The sequence below is a fragment of the Hemitrygon akajei genome, chromosome 6, assembly GCF_048418815.1.
Source record: "Hemitrygon akajei chromosome 6, sHemAka1.3, whole genome shotgun sequence".
Taxonomy (NCBI): Eukaryota; Metazoa; Chordata; class Chondrichthyes; order Myliobatiformes; family Dasyatidae; genus Hemitrygon; species Hemitrygon akajei.
In genome coordinates, this window is record NC_133129.1 from 15,109,614 (window position 1) to 15,134,158 (window position 24,545).

The 24,545-nt window shown below is 46.9% G+C and overlaps 1 protein-coding gene across 1 annotated transcript in view; it reads left to right on the forward strand.

Moving 5' to 3' along the window:
- Positions 1–5,000: 5,000 nt before the first annotated feature.
- LOC140728880 (max dimerization protein 4-like) overlaps positions 5,001–24,545 on the forward strand; it is a 31,571-nt gene continuing 12,026 nt past the window's right edge. The window contains exons 1-3 of the mRNA XM_073047951.1: positions 5,001–5,217; positions 5,358–5,445; positions 22,214–22,243. Coding sequence (XP_072904052.1) covers positions 5,154–5,217; positions 5,358–5,445; positions 22,214–22,243 — 182 coding nt within the window. The 5' untranslated portion in view covers positions 5,001–5,153. The remainder of the gene's footprint in view (positions 5,218–5,357; positions 5,446–22,213; positions 22,244–24,545) is intronic.

A 24,545-nucleotide genomic window follows, 5' to 3' on the forward strand; every position in this document is an offset into this window, starting at 1 on the left:
ATAGCACCAAAATTCAAAGTTCTAAGTAAATTTATTATCGAAGAACATACATGTCACCATAAACAACTCTGAGATTCATTTTCCCGCAGGCATACTCAATAGGTCTACAGAATAATGACCATTACAGAATCTATGAAAGAAATTTATTTGTATATTTAAATTTGCTGGAGTCTCCAAGTCTATAGAGTACACCGTCTCCTTAGACTCCGAGCAAAGTAATTGTAAGATCTATCCTCTCCCATCCCTGACAGAGCTCAATACGGTTCTGAGATTCAACTGACTGTGTTTATACAAAGCCTTGGCCTACTCGTCATCAACCTGTGCTCACTGATGTGTCTGACAACGCTTCCATGTTAAAATTGCATCTTTGCGTCTGAACCCCATCCTTATACCCAGGAGTACTTCATTTATTGCACTATTTATTTCTTTTGTAAATTTTAGTAAGTTTATGCCTTGAAAAACAAACTAATTTCACATCACGTTGCTACGATGTGATCTCAAGAAGGTAGCATTGACCGTTAAGGACCCTCATCATCTAGGACGTGCCCTCCTCTCATTGCTACCATCCAGGACGAAGCACAGGAGCCTGAAGACACACACTCAATGTTTCAGAAACAGTTTCTTCCCCTCCACCATCAGATTACTGAATGGACAGTGAACCCATGAACACTGCCTCACTGTTTTTTCTTTTTTTGCACTGATTAATATATATGAGTGTGAGTGTGTGTGTGTGTGTGTGTGTGTGTGTGTGTGTGTGTGTGTGTGTGTGTGTGTGTGTGTGTGTGTGTGTGTGTGTGTGTGTGTGTGTGTGCGGGCGTTTTTTTTGTAATTTATAGTATTTTATGTATTGCACTGTTTGGCTGCCCCAAAACAACAAATTTCATGAAATATGGTGTTGAAGATAAACGATTCTGCTTCTGATCTGCCTGTCTGGGGTGGAGGCCCGAAGATCGAACCAGTGATTGGCAAGTCCTGATAGCCACTACCCCTGGTATGGAAAAACCTGTCCCTCAGATCCTCTTCACGTCTTTCCCTCTCAGCTTAAAGTTGTGACCCCTAACACTGGACCTCCCTAGCCCTGGAAAAAGATCAAGACCGTCTATCATACCTAGACAGTAAGATATAGGAGCAGAATTAGGCTATTTGGCACATTCATGGCTGATCCATTTCTCTTCCAGCCCTATTCTCCTGCCTTCCCTCCATAACCCGTTATGCTCTGACTAATCAGGAATCTCTGTTTTAAATACACCCAATGACTTGGCCTCCACAGCCACCTGCGGCAATGAATTCCACAGATTCACCCCTCTGGTTAAATCCTCCTCATCTGTGTTCCAAATGGACATCCCTCTATTCTGAGGCTGTGTCCCCTGGTCCTAGACTCCCTCATCACTGGAAACATCCTCCCCACATCCACTCTGTTGAGGCCTTTCAACATTTGATAGATCTCAATGAGGTCACCCCTCATTCTTCTGAATATGGGCCCAGAGCCATCAAATACTCCTCATATAAAAAGCCTTTCAATCCTGGAATCTTTTTCATGAATTTCCTTTGAAGCCTCTTTAACATCAGCACACCCTTCCTTAGATATGGGGCCTCATAATTTTATAAACTTTGGTAAGGTCACCCGCACCCCCCCCCCCCCCCCCGTCTCCCGTGCTCCAGTGAGAAGATAGAACAGTACAGGCCCTTCGGCCCATGACGTTGTGCCGAACTTTGAACCTGCTCTGAATGTCAATCTGCCCCTTTCCTCCCACATTACCCTTCATTTTTCTATCAGCCATGAGCCTATCTCAGAATTTCTTCAATGTCTCTAATGTATCTGCCTCTACCACCACCCCTGGCAGGGTGTTCCACACACTGACCATTCTCTGTGTAAAAAACTTAACTCTTAAATCACACCTATACTTCCGTCCAGTCACCTTAAACTTATACCCCCTCATGTTAGCCATTTCTGTCCTGGGAAAATGTCTCCAGCTGTCCATTCAATCTTTGTACCTTATCACCTTGTACACTTCCATCAAGTCAGCTCTCGTCCTCTCACCAGATGGGCTGAAGGGCCTGTGTGCCTCCAGGACACGATCACTAACCCAATGCCACGTGCTTTAAATTTGCACACTAATCTTTCATGCGGGTGAAGATACGTCCCTACCAAAGGAAGGGTAAGGCACTCCTTCCCTCCACTAGCCTACAGGCCACACTGGCAAGATGTAGCACCTTCTTAGCCCCCTCCGCCCTGATCAGGATCCATGGGAGCAGCTGGTGTATATCACGTCCTTAAGACCTAGGTGTAGTATTAATCCATTTGACCTATCAAGTCTGCTCTACTGTTCAATCATGGCTGATCCTTTCTTTCCCCTCCTCAGTCTCACTCCCTGGCCTTCTCCCTGTAAACTTTGATGCCTCTGAAACCTCTCCAATGCCAGCACATCTTTTCTTAGATGAGGAGCCCAAAACTGTTCACAATACTCAAGGTGAGGCCTCACCCGTGCCTTATGAATCCTCAGCATCACCTCCCTGCTCTGGTATTCTAGACCTCTTAAAATGAATGATAACACTGCATTTGCCTTCCTCACCATTGACTCTACCTGCAAGTAAACCTTTAGGTTGTTCTACACAAGGACTCCTAAGTCCCTTTGCATCACAGATTTTTGGATTTTCTCCCCATTTCTACTACCAAAGTGCATGACCATGCATTTTCCAACATTGTATTTCATTTGCCACTTTCTTGCCCATTTTCCAGATCTGTCTAAGTCCTTCTGCATCCTACCTGCTTCCTCAACACTACCTGCCCCTCCACCAATCTTTGTATCATCTGCAAACTTGGCAACAAAGCCAACTATTCCATCATCTAAATCATTTATATACAGCATAAAAAGAAGTGGTCCCAACACCGACCCCTGTGGAACAGAACTAGTCACTGGCAGCCAACCAGAAAAAGATCCTTTTATTCCCACTCGCTGCCTCCTACCAATCAGCTAATGATCTAACAATGTCAGTAACTTTCCTGTAATACCATGGGCTCTTAACATGTTAAGTCCTGGTTATAATGCCAGGCAGAGAATCTCTGAAGAGTATTGATAATGGCAGGAGTCACCCGTCTTGTTCTGCTCGGAAGGTGGCCATGGCAAACCATCTCTGTAGAAAAATTTGCCAAGAAGAGTCATGGTCTCTACCCCATCCCACTCTTTTTTGCATCCTTAAAAAATTGTCCTGGATTTATCGAGCGCAATTTCCCATTAACAGCATGCGCTGTTTTCCTTTCATAGTCGGACTGGAGGCTGGCGACTAGTAATGACCAATGCAGTCCGAGGATGTGCTAGTGGCAGCCCGCAATTCTTGTCACGTGTCCAGCACCAACGTAGCAGGCCCACAACTTACTAACCAAACCCGTACATCTTTGGAACGTCGGAGAAAACAGGAGCATCCAGAGGAACTCCACGCATTCCTGGGGAGAACATACTAACTGTAGGAAGGATTCACTAACCTGAAAAGATCCATCAGGATGTTAACCAGACTGGAGGACTCAAGATGTAAGGATGGGTGGAGTATGTTTTTACTTGAGAATAGGAGAGGTATTATAGAGGTTTATAAAACCATGAGAGGAACAGATAAAGATGGCCACAGTCTTCAATTTTTTCTAGGATCAGAAGGATGATTTGGGGGACAGAGAGGGGCATTGGGGGTCAGGTTAGGATTAGGGACAGGGATGTGGGGGAATTAGAGGTCAGGCCAGAGCCTAGGCCTCTGCTCCATGTTCAAACGGCAGTGATGTGGATGTGCGATAGAAGACACCTGTGGACGGATCTCGGGCAGGCAGGATGAGGGCAGGTGGCCCCCTAGGTTAGTGAGTCTTTTTCTCAGGAAATGGGGTCCAAAACTAGGGGGCAGCATTTTAAGGTGAGAGGGGACTTTAGGGGCAAGGTACAATGGAAAAGCTGCCAGAGGAAGTGGTAGAGGCCAGTATGGTTGCACAACTTACAAGGCACTTGGACAGCAATGTGGAGTGGAGAGGTTTAGACGGATATTGGCCAAATGCGCCTAGTTCAAAGTAAATTTATTTTTAAAGTACGCCTGTCACTATATTCTACCTTGAGATTGATTTTCTTGCAGGCATTTACAGTAAATAAGATGAATCTCAAGGTAGCATAGGTGAGACGGGCCGAAGGGTCTGCTGTTTAACTCTAACCGCCTAGCAGCCAACTCATCGTGCTCCTGAGGAGCCCTAACCTTCTCCATCACGCAGATTAAGGAAGGAGATATCTCATTCCACTGCATTAAATCCTCCTGGCTTCTGCTCTCTCCGTTCAAGGGCAAGACATCCTCCTTATCGTCGGCCCGCTGCTCGTTTTTTTTTTGTTTCTAAACTGTAAAAGCTTATCTGGAGGTGGAAAGTTACGAAAAATTAAAAAGTAAGCAGGTTTAGTGAGTAACTTATCCAGCACGGGTGCACTCCTGTGCGATTGCCGGCCGGGCCGGTTTGCTTTATTCCCCGAAGGCCCGGGCCATGCTGGCTGTCCCGCATGTCACGCAAAGGCCCCAATAACAACAACAGCTCAGGGGAAGGTGGCAGCTCTCTCTCCCCGGGCAGGGAGCCAAGCTCACACACACACACAGCAACTTCATCTGCTGGGCTCCGATTGGCCGCCGGCGGGCACCGCCCACCTCATTAACATGCAGGGCCCTCACCCAATGGCCGGTGCGACGGGTCGCTTTAACATGCAAAGCCGCTCGCCAATCGGCGTGCGCCGCCGCTGCTCACACGCCGTGTTGCTAGGGGGCTGGGGCTCCCGTGGCTGCGCCAATCGGTTGCACGCGACGCCGGCCAATCAGCTGCGCCGAACCACTTGTTGATACATTTTTCTGCGCGTGTCCAGTGAGGGAGGGGGGGGTTGGCGCAACCTAACGTGCCTGCTCCTGAGGGCCCTGCGGGCTTTCCCATTGGAGAGAACGCGGCCGGCGCTCGGGCTGTCAATCAAAGTGCGTCACAATGCATCTGGGCTTGTCATCAGGCTAGGTTGAGGTGAAGTGTAACAGAACTTGTCTGTCTCCCTCAAGTCACGTACAGTTTTATTTTGCACCCTTCATCTCCAATGCTAATGCTCCGATAGGCAGCAAATTTTTTAAAGCATCGCAAAATAATTATTTTTATAGCAATGGCATTTTTTAACATTCAAACCTTGCTGGAAGCAGCTGAGTACATCGAGAGGCGAGAGAGAGGTATAGGCGATTGGAAATGCACTTGCAGAAGCTTCTCCCCATTTCCCCCCTACCACACCAGTTGCAGACAGCTGTATTCTACCTATTTACAGTAAGATCTACAGTGCACTCTCATCGTATTTTGTTCCTTTTGCTTGCAGAAGCAGAACACGGTTACGCGTCGACGTTGCCTTGCGATGTCGAATTCAACAGGAAGAAAGCTAAAACGAAGAAAACCCCAAATAACAGGTACAAACGACCAAGAGAGGAATTGCAGAGGAGGGGGGTCAGATATATGTGTGCTTTGAGCTCTTTAATCTTCGCCAGTCGCCATTTTTCCCCCATTTGGGCTTGGCCGTGTTTTGATCGGATTCGGATATAAACACTGCCACGCGTACAATATTCACTCGCATATTTTCAGTGTCATTTTACAGGACAGTTGTCTCCCTTTTGCAAAACCCCATCCTATACCTTCGCTTTATTTCCTTACCCTCTTCTCAGTGAATTTAATTTCGAGGACCTCTTTTAAGCATTATTTTTTTAAAAATGCACAATCTTGGCAATTACTGACGTTTTTCTCTTCTCTGCAAATGATATTAAAATACAAATATTAATATTTGGAAAGCACGCATTTTTGTCAAAAAGGGGGACGATAATGCAACTGCTATTAAACAATCCGAGCGACTGCACTGATTATCTCGGGTTTATGGACGTGATGTTGACTTAACAAAACCAATTAAGATAAAAATGAAATGCAGAATACAGGGGGAGGTCTGCTGGGCTGATGTTGCGTCCCGTGCCTTTAGAAGAAAAGTGCTATTTTTTTCCCCTCCCAGGATTGTTTATTCGCGGCTCCTGTTTTTTTTTGTCTGTCGCTCGCCCGTGCGCTGCGCATGCGCCGGTCGGCCGGGCGCTGCGCATGCGTCCCAGCGCTGGCCAGCCGGCCGGACTCGGCGCCTCCAAGTTGGTTTATTTAACCCGTGCGGTCGCGGCTCCGGCTCGGTTTCCTAGCAACCAGCGGCCCTTCGGCCCGTCAGACAAGGCCTACTGCATCTATTTACCCGATTTCCTTCCCAGTCTTGCTGCGTCCAGCGCTTTATGAAAGGACAATAAACCCATGTACACTAACTCACTATTCCCCCTTATTTATTTATATATATTGAGAATTAATCGGCCCTTCGAGCCACGCCACCCAACAATCCCCTGATTTAACCCTAACCTCTTCACGGGACAATTTATAACATGGGTTCCCAAGCTGGGGACCACAGACCACTCGTTTAATGGCAGGGGGTCCATGGCTTAAAACAGTTTGGGAACTCCTGAATTACAATGACCAATTAACCTCCCCACCAGTATGTCTTTGGACTGTGGGAAGAATGTACAATCTCCTGACAGGCAGCGGTGGGAATTGAACTCGGGTTTCTGATGCTGTAAAGTATTTTTATAACCACTACGCTGCCAAGCCGCCCAACGACAGGCCCACAATGTTGTGCTGATCCAATCAAATTAGTAATCAAATGGACAATCTCTTCTGCCTACAAAATGGCCATATTCTTACATAAGACATAGGAACAGAATTAGACCATTTGGCCCTTCAAATCTGCTCCGCCAATTCATTATGGCTGATCCACTTTTCCTCTCAGCCCCAATCTCCTGCCTTCTCCCCGTATCCCCTCATGCCCTGACTGATCAAGAATCTACATTTTCCTTGTATTCCTGTTTTTATATTTGATTGTTATAGTGTAATTTATTTTTTATTATTGTGTGTTGCAACGTAACTGCTGTCGCAGAACAACAAACTTCATGCCATATGCCAGTGATATTAAACCTGATTCTAGGTGCACAAGCTTGCAGTGTTTTCGAAGTAACACTTACAAAATACTGGAGGAACTCAGCAGGTCAGGCACCATCTGTGGAGAGGAATAAACAGCCGACATTTCAGACTGAGACCCTTCATCAGGACTCGGGGAAAGGAACCAGAATAAGGTGGTGTGGGAAGGAGCAGAGTACAGTTGACAGGTGATAGGTGAGACCAGCTGAGGGCAAAGGTATTTTTTGAATTACCCTCTTTCATAGAACGTAGAATAGTGCAGGCCCTTTGGCCCACAATGTTATGCCAACTTTTTAACATTCCCTATAGACTATCCACTCTGGTCCAAGGCCTTCTATTCTGGGTTTGGTTCCAAACAGAAAGCCTCCTAGCCTCATCAAACCGTTAGAAACCTATCTATACCACAGCAATGCTGAGTTGAACATAAACATTTACAGGATGTTACAGGCCCTTTAGCCCATGTTTTGCCAATCTTTTAACCTATCTAAGATCAATCTAATGCTTCCCTTCCACATAGATGTTCTTTTCAAATATTAGTGTGGCAGTCTTCCTCTCAGATGCTCCCAACACAAAACATAGAACATACAGCACAGTACGGGCCCTTTGACCTATGATGATGTGCTGAACTTTTAATCTACTCTAAGATCAATCTAATGCTTCCCTCCTACAAAGCCCTTCATTTTTTTAAAATCTATGCTCTCTGTGGAGGAAAGAAAGTCCTACCTCTGATAATCACCCCTATACTTCCCTCCAGACTCCTTAAAATTATGCTCCTCGTTCTGGCCACTTCTGCCCTGGGTAAAAGTCTGGCTGTGTACTTGATCTTTATGTTGAACACCTTTGCTCCAGAGATGTAAAATGTACAGAGCCTTGCTGTAAAATTATCTTGCAACCACTTTGAAGCTAGGCAGGGAGTGAACATGCTTCTTTTTTCCATGAATGGGATGGAAAATAACATGAAGTGAGGCTCAGGAGCAAAATCTGGTATCTATTATCGTCTTGTACACCTCTTTAACAAAAACAACTTGCCTCTGATATCCCTCCCCCTTTTCGCTCAATTCTTCTGACTATTTTGCATCTCTGACCACTGTCGTAATTGGAATTGGTTTATTGTTGTCACTTGCTGAGGTCCATTGAAAATCCTGTCCTGCATACTGTTCGTACAGATCAAATCAGTACACAGTGCGTTGAGGCAGCACAAGGGGAGACAATAACAGAATGCAGAAGAATGTGTTCCAACCACAGAGTGCAGGTAAACAGTCACAGTGAGATAGATTGTGAGGTCAAGAGACAGTCTCCAGCACCCCCCCCCACCCCTGCCACTGTATCAGTGACAGTTTTAATCTTCACTTGTTTTCTGAACTTTGGAAACACCCCTCTGACCCACAATTTGGCTGTACGAAGGTTGCTGACCCAATTTCCTCATGTCGAGGACCAGAGGGCACAGCCTCAGAGTAAAGGGATGTCCACTTAGAACAGAGATTAGCCAGAGGGTGGTGGATCTGTGGTATTCGTGGCCCCAGATGGCTGTGGAGGCCAAGTCATTGAGTATATTTAAAGCCGAGGTCAATAGGTTCTTGATTAGTCAGGGTGTCAGAGATTATGGGGAGAAGGCAGGAGAATGTGGGATTGAGAGGGAAAATAAATCAGCCATGATGGAATGGTGGAGTACACTAGATGGGCTGAATGGCCTGATTCAGCTCCTATGTCTTACGAGCTCTCCTGGAAGTAATACAGAGATGAGAAACCAGAGCAGGGTTGTTCATAGTTTTTATTTTTGTTCTAATAGTGTTCTTTCTTGTAAAAAAAAAGTGTATTTGACATTTTATGCATTTCTGGTGAAAGCAGTGTATCTGATGCTCCGTGCCTGTGATGGCTGCTGCTAGTAAGTTTTTCATTGCACCTGTGCATGCACGGACCTGACAATAAACTCCACTTTGACTTGAACACGGGAGATTCTGCAGATGCTGGAGATCCAGACTAACTCACACAACGTGCTGGAGGGACTCAGCAGGCCAGGCAGCGTTTCTGGAGAGGATTAAAGAGACGATGTTTCGAGCTGAGACCCTTCTTTGGGACTTGGAAGGAAGTGGGCGGTAGCCAGGATAAGGAAGTAGGGGGGTGGGGAAGGAGTACAAGGTGACAGGTGAGGGGGAGCCCCGCGGGGTGGGTGCGTTTGGACCTTCAGACTTGGTTTTGATGGCGGGCTCAGTCTCCTCCCTCACACTGTCCCCCTCGCCCAGTGAGTTGACCTCGGGTTACATCCTGACCTCAGGCTCTTGTCGGGCTCCACGACATCATCTGCACCAGTCTGCCCGCCTTCGAGGACGTGTATACAGAAAGGGGCCGGAAGAGGGCCAGTAACATCAGGAAGACAACAGACACTAGACAATGGGTGCAGGAGTAGGCCATTTGGCCCTTCGAGCCAGCACCGCCATTCAGTGTGATCATGGCTGATTATCCACAATCAATACCCTGTTCCTGCCTTGACTCCGTTATCTTTAGGAGCTCTATCTAACTTTCTTGAAAGCATCCAGAGAATTGGCCTCCACCCACCCTGCTCATAGACTGTTTGTCCCACTGCCATCAGGGAGGGGGCTACACATCCACACCAGGACTACCAGACTAAGAAACTGTCACTTTCCCCGAGCAGTAAGGCTGATCAACACCTCCACCCACTAACCCACCTTCCACACTCCCAGCCACCACTGCTTTATCATTTCCTGTCAGTCACCTTATGTACAGACACTCCTGTGCCTAGTGTCACTTTGTTGACTCTGTGTATGTAAGCAATCTTTTGTATTTAGAAACATAGAAAACCTACAGCACAGTACAGGCCCTTCAGCCCACAAAGCTGTGCCGAATGTGTCCTTACTTTAGAAATTACCTAGGGTTACCCATAGCTCTTTATTTTTCTAAGCTCCATGTACCTATCCAAAAGTCTCTTAAAAGACCCTGTTGTATCCGCCTCCACCACTGTCGCCGGCAGCCCATTCCACGCACTCACCACTCTATGTGTAAAAAAACTTACCCCTGACATCTCCTCTGTATCTGCTTCTAAACACCTTAAAACTATGCCCTCTCGTGCTAGCCATTTCAGCCCTGGGGAAAAGCCTCTGACTATCCACACAATCAGTGCCTCTCATTATTATATTTATGCTTCTCATCTTTTTATATTTATTATGTTTTTTTAAAGTATTATTGTGTTGTTTATCTGATTGTGGTTTTTATCAGATCCGGGGTAACAATCTTGAATTGTGATACCTTAACTGTTACATTACCTCGCCGTCCTGGTGACGAACCCAGACCAGAGTCAACATCTCCCGAGACACGGGAGACCGCAGACGCTGGGATGTGGAGTAGCAGCAATCTACTGGAGGAACTCAGCGTTTGTGGAGGCTCAGGGACGGTCAAGATGCTGTGTGAGGACTGAGGGGAGGGGTGAGGCAGAGGTCAGGAATTATCCTGATCTGGGGCAACATGGTAGCTTTACTGCCCGAGTGACCGGGGTTCCATTCCTGCCACTGTCTGTGGGGAGTTTGTATGTTCTCCCCATGACCACGTGGGTTTCCTCCCACAGTCCAAATACATATGGTCAGTAGGATAATTGGTCACTTGGGTGCAGTTAGATGGTGTGGGCTCATTGGGCCAGAAGGGCCTTTTCTGAGCTGCATCTCCAAATTTTAAAAAATGCCTTTCAAATTTTATTAATAACACAGGTGGAACTGAGATTGGGGCACAGGCAAAGCCTATATAGAATTAAAGAGGAAGCTTCAAAGTAAACTTACTATCTAAGTACGTGTATGTTAGCATACTCTGGCTTCCTGCTATCCAGTACTGATGAAGCGTCTTGGCATGAAGATGTTTAACCCTTTCCACAGTTGCTGCCTGACCTGCTGAGTTCCTCCAGCATTCTGTGTGTGTTGCTCAAGTTTTTCAGCCTCTGCACAATCTTTTGTGTTTATGTTACCATATACTACCTTGAGATTCATTTCCTGCAGGCATTTACAGGGAAAAAATAAATACATCAGAACTTTGTAAAAAAAATCTCTGCATAAGCGGACAAAGACTAGACCATAAGACGGGGCAGAATTAGGCCATTTGGCCCATCGAGTCTGCTCTGCCATTCCATCATGGCTGGTTTATTATCCCTCTCAACCCCGTTCCCCTGCCTTCTCTCCATAATCTTTGACACCCTGACTATTCATGAACCTAACAAGCAAACACGAGGAAATCTGCAGATGCTGGAGATTCAAACAACAACACACACAAAATGCTGGTGGAACACAGCAGGCTAGGCAGCATCTATAGGGAGAAGCGCTGTCGACGTTTCGAGCTGAGACCCTTCGTCAGGACTAACCGAAAGGAAAGATAGTAAGAGATTTGAAAGTAGTGGGGGGAGGGGAAAATGCGAAATGATAGGAGTAGACCGGAGGAGGTGGGATGAAGCCAAGAGCTGGAAAGGTGATTGGCGAAAGTGATACAGAGCTGGAGAAGGGAAAGGATCATGTGACGGGAGTACAGAGCTGGAGAAGGGAAAGGATCACGTGACGGGAGTACAGAGCTGGAGAAGGGAAAGGATCATGTGACGGGAGTACAGCGCTGGAGAAGGGAAAGGATCATGTGATGGGAGTACAGAGCTGGAGAAGGGAAAGGATCATGTGATGGGAGTACAGAGCTGGAGAAGGGAAAGGATCATGTGATGGGAGTACAGAGCTGGAAAAGGGAAAGGATCATGTGACGGGAGTACAGAGCTGGAGAAGGGAAAGGATCATGTGATGGGAGTACAGAGCTGGAGAAGGGAAAGGATCATGTGACGGGAGTACAGAGCTGGAGAAGGGAAAGGATCATGTGATGGGAGTACAGAGCTGGAGAAGGGAAAGGATCGTGTGATGGGAGTACAGAGCTGGAGAAGGGAAAGGATCATGTGACGGGAGTACAGAGCTGGAGAAGGGAAAGGATCATGTGACGGGAGTACAGAGCTGGAGAAGGGAAAGGATCATGTGATGGGAGTACAGAGCTGGAGAAGGGAAAGGATCGTGTGACGGGAGTACAGAGCTGGAGAAGGGAAAGGATCGTGTGATGGGAGTACAGAGCTGGAGAAGGGAAAGGATCACGTGATGGGAGTACAGAGCTGGAGAAGGGAAAGGATCATGTGACGGGAGTACAGAGCTGGAGAAGGGAAAGGATCATGTGACGGGAGTACAGAGCTGGAGAAGGGAAAGGATCATGTGATGGGAGTACAGAGCTGGAGAAGGGAAAGGATCATGTGATGGGAGTACAGAGCTGGAGAAGGGAAAGGATCATGTGACGGGAGTACAGAGCTGGAGAAGGGAAAGGATCATGGGATCCTTTCCCTTCTCCAGCTCTGTATCACTTTTGCCAATCACCTTTCCAGCTCTTGGCTTCATCCCACCCCCTCCGGTCTTCTCCTATCATTTCGCATTTCCCCCGGCTAAAGAAATTCCTCTTCATCACCGCTCTCAACGGACGTCCTTCTATTCGGAGGCTGTGCATTTTGATGTTAGATGACCATCAGGTTCCTGAGTGGATGTGGGTAACTTAACTCTGCATGATCCCAACTGATTCTTTGACCTACACACTCACTTCCTTTACGACTCGCGTTCTGAGTATTTTTTGTTTACACGGTTTGTCTTCTTTCACAGATTAGTTCTAAGTGAGTGTGTAGGCCTAAGAATTGGTTTGGGATCGTGGAGAGTGAAGTTATCCACGTCGGTTCAAGAGCCTGATGGTTGTAGGGTAATAACTGTTCCTGAACCTGGAGTAGATTATACCCAGGGTGGGGAGGCTGGAAGCTAGAGGACATGGGGGCATGGGTTTCAGGTGAAAGGGGAGGAAAGGAGCATTCACAAATTTATTGAGAGGGTGGTGGGTAAATAGCACAATCTGCAGGTCATTTAACCAGGTTGTGTTGGCTCTGGTCTGGGACTGTCGTTGTGCTGGGTAGAGACCGGTCACTGTTCATTCCAACATGAATGGAGAGAGTCAAAGGACCAGAAAGAGAGAAAATGTTGGTTTCTTGCTCGCCATTATGTAAGTCATTGGTGAGGTAGCACTTGGAGTTTTGATCACCCTGTTAGAGGAATGATATTACTAAATCCGGTGAGTCCGGGGAACTGTACAGGAAGTGGTAGAGGCAAATATAATTACGGACACAGAATCAGGTTTAGTGTCACTGGTATATGTCGTGGAATTTGTTGTTTTGTGGCAGCAGTACATCACAATATATAATAATAAAAGCTATGAATTACAGAGAGAAGTAGGTATAAAAATATTAAATAAGTACTGCAAAAAGTAATGCTGGTACTTGGACAGGCTTAGGATGGGGTTCTTAACCTGGGCTCCATGAACTTGGATGGGAGAAAGTTTACATGTTAAGAAATAAGATTTAATTCTAACTTGCCTTTGTTTTAAATGTATTGTCTTGTTACTTCATGCATTAATAAAAAAGCACATTTATCACTATATCACAAATTTGTTGTTAGCTATTTCAACATAATTGGTTGTTTTTTGTAATCGTGTGTAATTTATATATTTAAATTTGAGAAGGGGGCCATGGTATAAAGCAGGTTAAGAAGCCCTGGCTTACAAGGATGTAAGTCAAACATAGGGAGCAGTTGGACAATTTGGTCAGCATGGACGAATTGGCCCAAATGGCCTGCTTCCGTGCGGTCTACTCTGTGACTATCCGAGGTAACTGGCAAGAGAACCAGAGGAGTGCGATCGGGGTTTGGAAGTGTGTGGCCTGCCAAGGCGAGGGGTGAAGGTTCATTTGGAGTATTTTGGAGATGGTTGGGTGAATAACTGAAGGAGGATGTAAGTAGCAGTGGCTTGGTCACAGAGCAGAGACAGTGAGACCAACGACCGAAACTGTGAACTCAGTGGACTAGCCAGCGTGGGCATAATCCGGGAAGAGAGTGCCTGACCCTCTGAGCATTTCCAACACGGGGGAGTCTAGGACCAGAGGGCACAGCCTCAGAATAGAAGGACGCTTAGAAGAGAGACGAGGAGGAATTTCTTTATTGAACCTACAGAGGGTGCTGAATATGTGGAATTCATTGCCACAAACGGCAAAGTATTGGGTATATTTAAAGCGGAGGTTGGTAGGTTCTTGTCAAAGGTTACAGAGAGAAGGCAGGAGAGTGGGGTTGAGAGGGATAATGAATCAGCCATGATAGAATGGCCTGCAGACTCAATGGGTCAAATAGTTTAATTCCTCTCCTTTATCTTATTTACTGTTTTAATCACTGATTTGCAGCATGTTCAGTATTTCTCTTTCCTTTCCACTTAAACAACCTTTGGGGGATTTTCCAGGCTAGTTCAGTCTTTATCTCTCTATTGTTTGGTGGTACAGGGTTACTGGCAGGATTCTTTTAACAGTGTGGAGGAACAAAGACTTAACCCTCAAAGGTGCCAGACATGTTGATAGAGTGGTTCAGAAGGCGTACGGTGAGTTGGCCTTCGTTAGTCGGGGATTAGGTTCAAGAACTGTGGGGTAATGTTGCAGCTCTGTAAAACCCTGGTTAGACCACCCTTGGAGGTTTGAATTCAGTTGTGGTCGCCTCATTATAGGAAGAAAGTAGAAGCTTTAGAGAGGGTGCAGAGATTTACCAGGATTAGAGAACACGTTTTACAAGGAAAGGCCGAGTGTGCTCGGGCTTTTCACTTTGGAGAGCAGGATTAGAGGTGTACAAGATGACAAGAGGCATAGATCGAGTGGATGGTCAGAGACTTTTTCCCAGGACAGAAATGACTAATACGAGGGGGCGTAAATGTTCTATGTTCTAAGTGTCCAGGATTGAATTTAGATTGGATGTCGCTGGATTATGAGAGCAGAGCAGACACATGGAGTATTTAACTTTAAGCACATTGCAGGCCCTTTGGCCCACCATGTTGTGCCGACCTTTTAACCTACTCTAAGATCAATCTAACCATTTTTCTGTCATCCACGTGCCTATCTGAGAGTTTCCTAAGTGTCTGTAATGTATCTACCTCTACCGCCAACCCTAGCAGTGCGTTCCTCGGATCTGCGGAAAAAAATACCTGCCTCTGATACCCCCCCCCCCCCCCCCCCCGTACTATCCTCCAATCATCTTAAAATTATGTCCCCTTGTAATAGCCATTTACGCCCTGGGAGAAGGTGTCTGGCCGTGTCTCTTCTTACTCTGTAAACCTCTATCCTCCTCCATTCCAAAGAGCCCTACTGAGTCAACCTTTCCTCATAAGACATGCTGTCTAATCCAGGCCGCCTCCTGGTAAATCTCCACTGCACCCTCTCTGAAGCCTCCACATCCTTCCTAACCTGGGAGATTTATAATAGGGAGGCTTGTCTGTAGGCTTGTTCGCCGAGCCTGGACGTTAGATCGCAGACCTCATCGGTGTACAGTCGAGTGCTGGAGTTTATATTGATGTGACTCATTATTCTGATTGGTTGGCTGTCACGCCAGTCTCCGTTGGGTCCCGGCCAACTGGATAGCTGACTGATCTCCACTGGCCCTTATCGCTGGTTATCAGTTGTTGTGAGCATTGGTTCCTCGGTCGGCAGTTCACCCCTTGGCTCCGATCCCGCCCTCGCATGCGTTCAGTATTATTGTTAATAGAGTCTTCCGTTGACAGCCAAGCTTCTAGAAATTCTCCTGATGTCACGTTTTGTGCTTCTGCCAGGAGTTTTGTAATTTCCCCGATGAACCTGTGTCCTTGGTCTTCATGTCCTGAGATGGGAGGTGTAAATATGGTGGGCATTCGGAATCTTGGGTAGAAATGTTGAATATGGAGGATGTGCATTTAATACAAGAGGAGGGGAGGTTTCAAGAGGTGTTGCAGGTGAGTTTTTCTTCACTGAGTTGTGAGTCCCTGGGGCGAGCCAGGGACGGTGATGCAGGCAGATACGTCAGAGGTTCCCGGCAGGCATTTAGTATGCAGGGGAATGTGTACGGAGCAGTGGGCGGGGGGTATGAATCATGGCGTGGCAGGAAGTGTGATGCTCTTACAACACCAGCGACCTGGGTTCAGTTCCCGCTGCTGTCTGTAAGGGGTCTGTTCTCCCCAGCACCACCTGGGTTTCCTCAGGATGTGCAGTTTCCCTCCCACACTTCAAAGACGGGCAGGTTAGTAGGTTAATTAGTCTCGTGGCCAGACATGAGTGTGTGCTGACAGAAAGGATTGTTTTCATTGCACTGTAGCCCTGAGGGCCCATTCCAGGTTCTAGGCCAGGAAGGAGTGTTCAGTGTCGTCGTCTTGTTAATCCATCTCCCTCGTCGTGCTGTGCCGGAATTTCTTGTGGGTAGTCAGCCGACCCAGCCTGTCAGATGCTGGGGTGTTCCTGGTCCTTGAGATGACGAGAGGCTGAGTCACCCTGGGGAGTGATTCCACTCACGTACTTGTAACTTGATCCTTGGCACCTCTTCCCTGGAGGCGTCAGCTCTCGTGAGGGACACAGAATCCCTCCTGGACCTTGGACTCTTGTGAGCAATGAACTCGGGTCAGATTCAAAGTTGAGAAGAGGAGTCTGAAGGTTACTTATGTTATACATACTTTGATAACAACTCTGAACTTTGAGTTTATTATTGAAGAGGTAGCATGATAACAGTCCTTTGGGCTCAGCCCACAACTATGCTCGTGGACTGCCCAAATTTATTGTCATATGCACAAGTACATAGAGCCATAGAACAGTACGGCACCAGAACAGACCCTTCAGCCCATCTAGTCCAGGCCTGCACCCAGACCATCGCTCCCTGTGCCTCTCCCGTCCATGTACCTGCCCAGATACCTAAATGGACCCCGCATCCACGCACACTCCCACCGCCCTCCGAGTTCCGTATTTGCACGGCTGTAAAAGGAAACTCCTCTTGCAGCAGTACCGCGGGCACAGAACATCAGATAAGAAATGTGCAGATTTCGCTATGTTTACAGGAAGGGGCACAAACAGGACAAAAGGATTCAACTTAGTGCAGAGTGGTTATCGTGTCGAGGGTCGTAGGCTCCGTCACCTCCACCGCAGGCACCAGCCTCGGTGTTGAAGACATCTTCAAGGACTGGTGTCTCAAGAAAGCGGAATCCATCATTGAGGGCCCTCTGCATCCGCTTCTCCTTTTTTATATTTTTCACAGCGCAGGCCAGGCCCTGTTTAACCCTGTCCTAATCACAGGACAATTTACAAAGACCAGTTAACCTACTAACCGGTAGATCTTTGGACTGTGGGAGGAGATCCCCGCGGCCACGGGGAGAAGGGACACACTCCGTACAGACGACGCTGGAACTGAACTCTCAACTCCGATGCCCCGGGCTGAATTAACAGTGCGCTAACCGCTACACTACTGCGGCACCCTGTCGTCAGGGAATCCCACACTCAGCACTTTAGGAACAGCTTCAACACCTCTGTCGTCAGATTTCTGAACTGTCCGTGAGCTTGTGCACTATTTATTAAGAGTTTTGTATTTCCATTCGTAACTTAGGGTAACTTTTTTTGTATTGCGCTGTACTGCTGGACATGTGGGTGACATTAAACCTGATTCAGTGTTGCTGAATTAGTGATTGTGCCTTTTGAGATGACTCATCCACGCTGACTGAGCTGCCGGCTCAGATGTGTTCCAGCTTCTTGATAAGGTGACGATAATAAACCAATTTCCAATTGACCTGCGTTTGTCCTGTGTTTTTTTTTAAACTCTTCCCTATCTGTGTACTCATCCAAGTCACTTTTAAATGTTCAGAGTCATGATCATTGACATATGTCGTGAATTTTACTGTTTTTGTAACAACAACGTATAAAAGATTCCTTTAAGTCAGAAGAAAAAATAACAATGATCATGTAGCAGTTAACGTCAGTGTCAGCAATCAGGTTTAATTCCTGCTGCTGTGTGTAAGGGGTTTGTATGTTCTCTCCATGATGGTGGGTTTCCTCCGGGTGCTCTGGTTTCCTCCCACAGTCCAAAGGCGTCCCGTACGGGTTAGTAGGTTAATTGGGCAGCGTGGGCTCATTGCACTGGCAGGGCCTGTTACCATGTTGTATTTCTAAGTAAAGATAACATTTAAAAAAAGTTCAAAAAAGGAATAGTGAGGTTGTGTTCATGGGCCGTTCAGAAATCTGATGTCAAAGGGGAAGAATCTGTTCCTAAAAGGTTGAATATAATTGTACCTAGCTCTACTACTTCCGAAGGCAGTTCGTTCTTCTCTGTGTGGAGAAGGTTGCCCCATTCCCCTTCCACTTTCTAAAAGTGTGTCCTGCACATAGATTGTGACCATCCACTGTATCCACACCCCTCAAGATGAGCTTGATCTGTCTGGTTCGTCAAAGCATGCAGTGTATGTGCTGTTTGTGTCAAATCAAATCAGCAAGACTTGTGCTGGGGGCAGCCTGAAATTAATTTTTTTGTGTGGCTGCAATATATGAAAAGTTACTATAAATTACAATTTAAAGAAATTCAGAAGAGGGACTGTGCCACGCTTCTGGCGCCAACGAAGCATGCCACAGATTACTTACTGCCCATTGTGCCGCTGGCATCTCTGGCAGCGTTCACAGCTTCTGTCATCTTGTCGGTGGCTTCCTCTCGGTTTACTGTCAGTTATGCAAGTCCCTGCTGGAGACTCAGGAATCCCGTCGCACTCGGATGTAGAAGGATTCGTCATTGCTGTTTCAGTAACAGTTTTGTTTGACCAGTCAGGGTTGTTAGCCCTGAGCTGAACCCCCGAACCTGGAGGACTGGTGGACACTCTTAGCCTGGCCTCTACCCTGTGACCTGTTTGGTATGGGTGACCCTGCCAAGAACCAAAGCATAAAGTCCTGACTCCAGACAACATAGCTCTCCAGGTCATTGAGGCACACAAACCTCCAAACCATGACAGGGTTGTGGTGCTCTTGGAGGAAAGCTTACTAGCCATAATCTTAACCGTATGTGTTCGGGATGCGCGAGGGAGGTGCAGCATCAGGAGGAAACCCAGTTGGAGAGCTTACAAACACCTTACAGCAGCGGTGATCGAACCCCGACCACTGTTGCTGTCAAGTGTCTTGTGTTAGCCGCTACGCTACCGTTCAGCCCTCTAAACCTCTGCAGGGTCACCCCTCATCCTCCTGCTGTCCAGGGGTAAGAGCCCCTCCTTATAGTTCAAACTTTCCAATCCTGGTGACCTCCGTGTGTGAACCGTGTCCAGTAAATGACAGACCGGAACTGCACACGGCATTCTGAGTGAGGTCTGACCAGCAGCTTGTACAGCTGCAACTTGATATCTCAACTCTCGTACTCGGTGCCCTGATCGACAAAGGCAGTTGCTTTCTTCTATAGAGGCAGTTCCCCCTCTCTGCTCTACTGTGTAGAGGGACAGGGTAGGGAATTGGAGAGGTCTGTTCATGTGTGTGAATGGAGGGGGTGACCTCTGCCCCTGAGACCTTCGTGTATTAGTGTGTGACCTCTGCACTCATCGCCTCCCCGTAAACATTGGTGTCCAGGGATTGTGCCCGGTAAGTTCATCACAGCCAGGTATTGAGGCACCAGTGCCCAGGATCGGGGAAAAGCTGCTGAGGGTTGTAAACCCCAGCCGTCTCCATCGTAGGCAGTAACCACCCCAGCGTCTCCAAAAGCTGATGCCTCAAATAGGTGGCATCCATCATTAAGGGCCCCGCCGTTCAGGACATTCCCTCAAAACATTGAGGAGGAGGTACAGGAGCCTGAAGACACACACTCAACATTTTAGGAACAGTTTCTTGTCCCCTGCCATCAGATCTCTGAACGGTCTGTGAGCACCACCTCACTATTTTGATTTATTTGCACTATGTATTTATACTGTAGGTTATGGGCATTTGTATGTATTTCACTGCACCGCTCCCACAAAACAACAACATTTGTCAGCGATAATAAACTTGATTCTGCTTCTGGCTGTTCTTGGGTGGCGTTGGGTCCAGCAGCGAGAAGTCTGGATCGATAGAGTCCGTGTCCCTGGGGTCTGAAGCCTTGTTGGGGGGGTGGGGGATAATGGTGCCTCTGGTGGTCAGCCAGCTCCTGGGGAAGGCCTGTCGGGGCAGCACAGTGGGTAGAGCCACCGAGCTCCTGCTCTGGAGAGCCGGGTTCGATTCCGACCTCCGGCGCTGGAGAGCTCTCGGGGCCATTGAGGCATTCTTCCTGTGAAGAAACCCAGTTTCCTCCCACATCCCAAATGAAAGTTAGCCTGATGAAGCAGTACACTTTACACATACGTTACATTAACTGAACATAAATGACACGTCAGAATTAGGTTTCATATCCCCAGCGTTGTTTGTAAAATGTGGTGTTTTCTGGTAGAAGTACAGTGCAAAACAGAATACAAAACTATACATTACAATGAGAAATATACTTTAAAAATTAAACCGAGCAAAAAAGAGAAAAAGAAGTAATGAGGTGGTGTTCATTGTCTGTTCAGCAGTCTGATGGTTGTTTCTGAATCGCTGGGTGTGTGTCTTCAGGCTTCCTGTCCCCCCAAATCGCCACTACCAACCCCCCCGCACAGAAAAACCAGGAAAAATCAGGCAAAAAAAATACAAAACAAACTGTAAGACAGATAGAAGTCTATAGTCCAAGTCCACATCCAAAACTCAGAGAGCCTGGACCCTGGGTACAGCGGCAGGCTGTCACCTCTCCGGTAGCGTAGCAGAGTGATTCTCAGCGATCAAAAGGCAGGCAGCCAGCGCTCTGCTGCCACACTCGCCTCGATCTTTCAATCTCCCTTGTTGCTTAAATTAGTGGTGCACAATGGGAGCTTTATCGATGAAATGCAGACAGACATTGGCCTGCGCTCTGTCCTGCTGCCTGCTTGTCGTGAGGTTCACACACACTGCCTCTGTCTCCTGGAATCCTCTCTGAAACTGCAGAGCGCTGATGCACCCAGACGATCTCCAAACTCCTGTTCGACGTTTAACAGTTACATTCAATTGCAAGTACTGACGGCAAAATTGTTTCATTTGGAAGTTTCTTTAATGCCTTGTTCCACTGTCAAAATGTTAGCCTTTTAGTTAAATGATCCCATAGTTGTATGCAGGCGCCATCTTGACCAGACAACTGCATAGATAGAGTATCAGACATTACCTTGTTTTCCAGGGATTGAAGCGTCCTAATACCAGAGAGCGTGCAGGTTAGAGGGGGCAATTTCAAAGGAGATGTGAAGGGCAAGTTGTTTACACACAGGGTGGTGGGTGCCTGGAATACACTGTTCAGAGTGGTGGGAGAGGATTTGGGACTTCAAGAGACACGTGAATGTGAGGAAAATGGAAGGATATGGACATTGGATCAGTATAGTTGGGCATTTGATTACTAATTTAATAGATTTGGCACAACATTGAGGGCCGAAAGGCCTGTTCCAGTGCTGTACTGTTCTCTGTTCTAAAGAAATAGGAAAATATAGTCTGAGGTTAAACACTCAGCCTTTGTTGCCACACAGCTGAAGTAAAGAGAGATGAGAAAAAGTTTACGTAACGTGAAAGATTTTCTTTGTTGTACTATATGATAGCCTTTGATTATCGAATAAAATCAGAAACGTGTGGTTTTTCAGGTAGCTGTTCCTGGACCTGGAGCTATGGAACTTCAGGCTTCTGTACCTCCCTCTCGTTGGGAGCCGTCCGAACGTGGCAGGGCCAGGTGCTGGGGGATCTCGGGGTAGTGTATGATGTCCACGCACGTGTGTGTGTGTGCGAGTCTCACTCGTCATCAAGGACCCCCGCCATCTCACTACTACCATCAGAAGGAAGATACAGGAGTCTTTAGTCCCACTCCACCAGATTCAGGAAAAGTTATCACCCCTCAAACAACAAGCTCCCGAACTTCATGCAGCACATCGCTGAACTGATCACTAATCTCTACCTATAGACTCACTTTCAGGGACTCCACAACTCGTGTTCTCAAGATTATTTACTATTATTTGTATTTGCAGAGCTTTTCAACTTTTGCTCATTGATTGCCTGTCATTCTTTGTTCTTCTGTGAGAAAACGAATCTTGGGGTTGTCTGTGGTGACATGTATGTCCAGACTTTGATACATTTACCACGAACATTGAACATTCTGGTGCTAACATAGCGCACCCACCTTGTCTAGCCGAAGTGGCTGAACTTCCATCTGTAGCAATGAATTCCAGAGATTCACCAGCTCTGGCTAAGAAAAGAACTTAATGGGTCCTGACACGTGTCCTTTTCTGTTTCTGTTACAGGTCCTCGCATAATGAGTTGGAAAAGCACAGGTGAGCGTGGAGTGATGACCGTGGGCTATCCGAGCATTGGGTATCCAAGCCCGTTGCGTGAACTCCCGGTCCGGTTGCTGGTGGGATGGGAAATGCTTTGGGCCGCGTGATGGTGATGGCAGGGGGCAGGCGGGAAAAGTTGGGAGCGGTGATTGAGACTTTTCAGGAGGAAGCAGGTTAGCTGTGGAGAAGGTAGGTACCAGGACTCTGAGGCTTCGGCTGTGACCCGGGCCAATCTAAGTGTACAGCCTGTCCCTCAGGTAACAAGCTTTGTATTGGTTTATTATTGTCACATGTCCTGAGATACAGTGAAAGCTTGTTTTGCATGTTGTTCACACAGATCAGCTTATTTCATAGAAACATAGAAAACCTACAGCACAATACAGGCCCTTCGGCCCACAGGCATTGTGCATTGAGTACATACTGTTAGTCTATGTATTTAAATTGATTATCCCAATGCATGCAAATTAATCCTGTGCATATAAATTAACCCTAAGTATGCATGGCCTTATTCAGTTACAATGTCTTTGCGTTTATATTTATTCTATTTTTATTGTGATTTTTCTGCTTACTGTATTTTTTTATGGTGTATTGGATCTGGAGTAACAAACATTGTGTTCTCCTTTGCACTCGTGCAGTGAAGTGGGGGAATTGAGAACTTAGAATGGAGGGATGTCATTTTAGAACAGAGATGAGGAGTTTCTTCAGCCAGTGAGTGGTGAATCTGTGGAATTCGTTACCACAGGCGACTGTGGAAACCAAGTCATTGGGTATATTTAAGGTAGAGGTTGATCAGTTCTTGATTGGTCAGGGCATGAAGAGTTACAGGGGTAAGGCAGGAGATTGGGCCGGGGAGGGAAAAAGATCAGCCATGATGAAATGGTGGAGCAGACTTGATGGGCCAAATGGCCTGACTCTGCTCCTATATCTTATGGTCATAAGATTGACAATAAATGATCTTAAGGTAGTACAAGGTAAAACAGTAATAATGCAGAATAAAGTGTAATGACTACAGAGAAACAACACCATAACGAGGTAGACTGTGAGGCCAAGAGCCTGTCTTTCTGTACAAGAGGTCTATTCAAGTGGGGTAGAAGTTGTCCTTGAGTCTGGTGGTACAGGCTTTCAGGCTTTTGTATCTTCCAATCTTCCACCCGATGGTGGGTGGGGGGGGGTAGGGTGTAGAGATAATGTGGGAGGTGTCTTTGCTTACGCTGGCTGCTTTACCGAGATGGGGTCACTGGAAGGGAGGCTGGTTTACGTGGTTGTCTGGGTGTGTCGTTATCTCTCTGTAACACACAGAATGCTGGAGGAACACAGCAGGTCAGGCAGCGTCGAGCGAGGGGAATAAGCAGTCGATGTTTCAGGCCGAGATGCTTCATCAGGATGTTTCTCTGTGGTCTCGAGCCGAGCAGTCACCCTACCAAGCTCTGATGGATCCCGATAGAATGGTGACTGTGAAAGTAGTGGAATACGGGGATGGCTAGGAGGTTCTGGGAAATGCAGGCTGGGTGTGTGAATGGGCAGCAACGTGGTGGATGGAATTTAATGCAGAATGAGGTAACACCATCCATTTAGGTTGGAAAAATAGAAATTCAAGGTGAGGGGATGTACAGTCGCCATTACACTCTCTCTCCTTTGAAAACTGGATGTCCAGAGTTATCAACAGCTGCTTCCTCACTGCTGCAGTTGCTGTAAGCACTGTACTGGAGCGAGGCGGAGACAGACAGGGGTCTACTTCTGCCCATCTCTTAAACTATCTCCCTCAAAGGATAATTGGCAGGTCTGCTGTTTTGAACTGCGCTCCTGAACTGTGGAGTTCAATACCTGAAACTATAGGGGATGGAGACTGAGCTGACACTTCTAAACACCAGCTCAAAGCCTATTTATTTAACCTCGGAACCGATTTCTTTAATCTTGCTTAGAGCTAACGTCTTGTTGTCTTTTATTTTCATGCTTTAATTTTTCATTTTTATTTGATTTTCATGTTTGCACTTTATCCCATTGAAGCACTTTGAACAACTTTGGATGAAAAATACTCATTGGAGTAGATTGACTTTATTTTGTCCCATGTACACTGAAGTGTGTCATTTGAGTAAATGACCAACACTGTCCAAGGATGTGCTGGGGACAGCTCGCAAGTGTAGCCACACTTCCGGCGGCAACGTAGCTCGTACTCACCCTAACCCGTACACCTTTGGAGTTTGGAGCACTCGGAGGAAACTCACGCAGTCATGGCAACAGTGGCGGTCGGGTCACTGGCGCTGTGATAGTGTTACGCTAACCACTGTACGACCGCGCC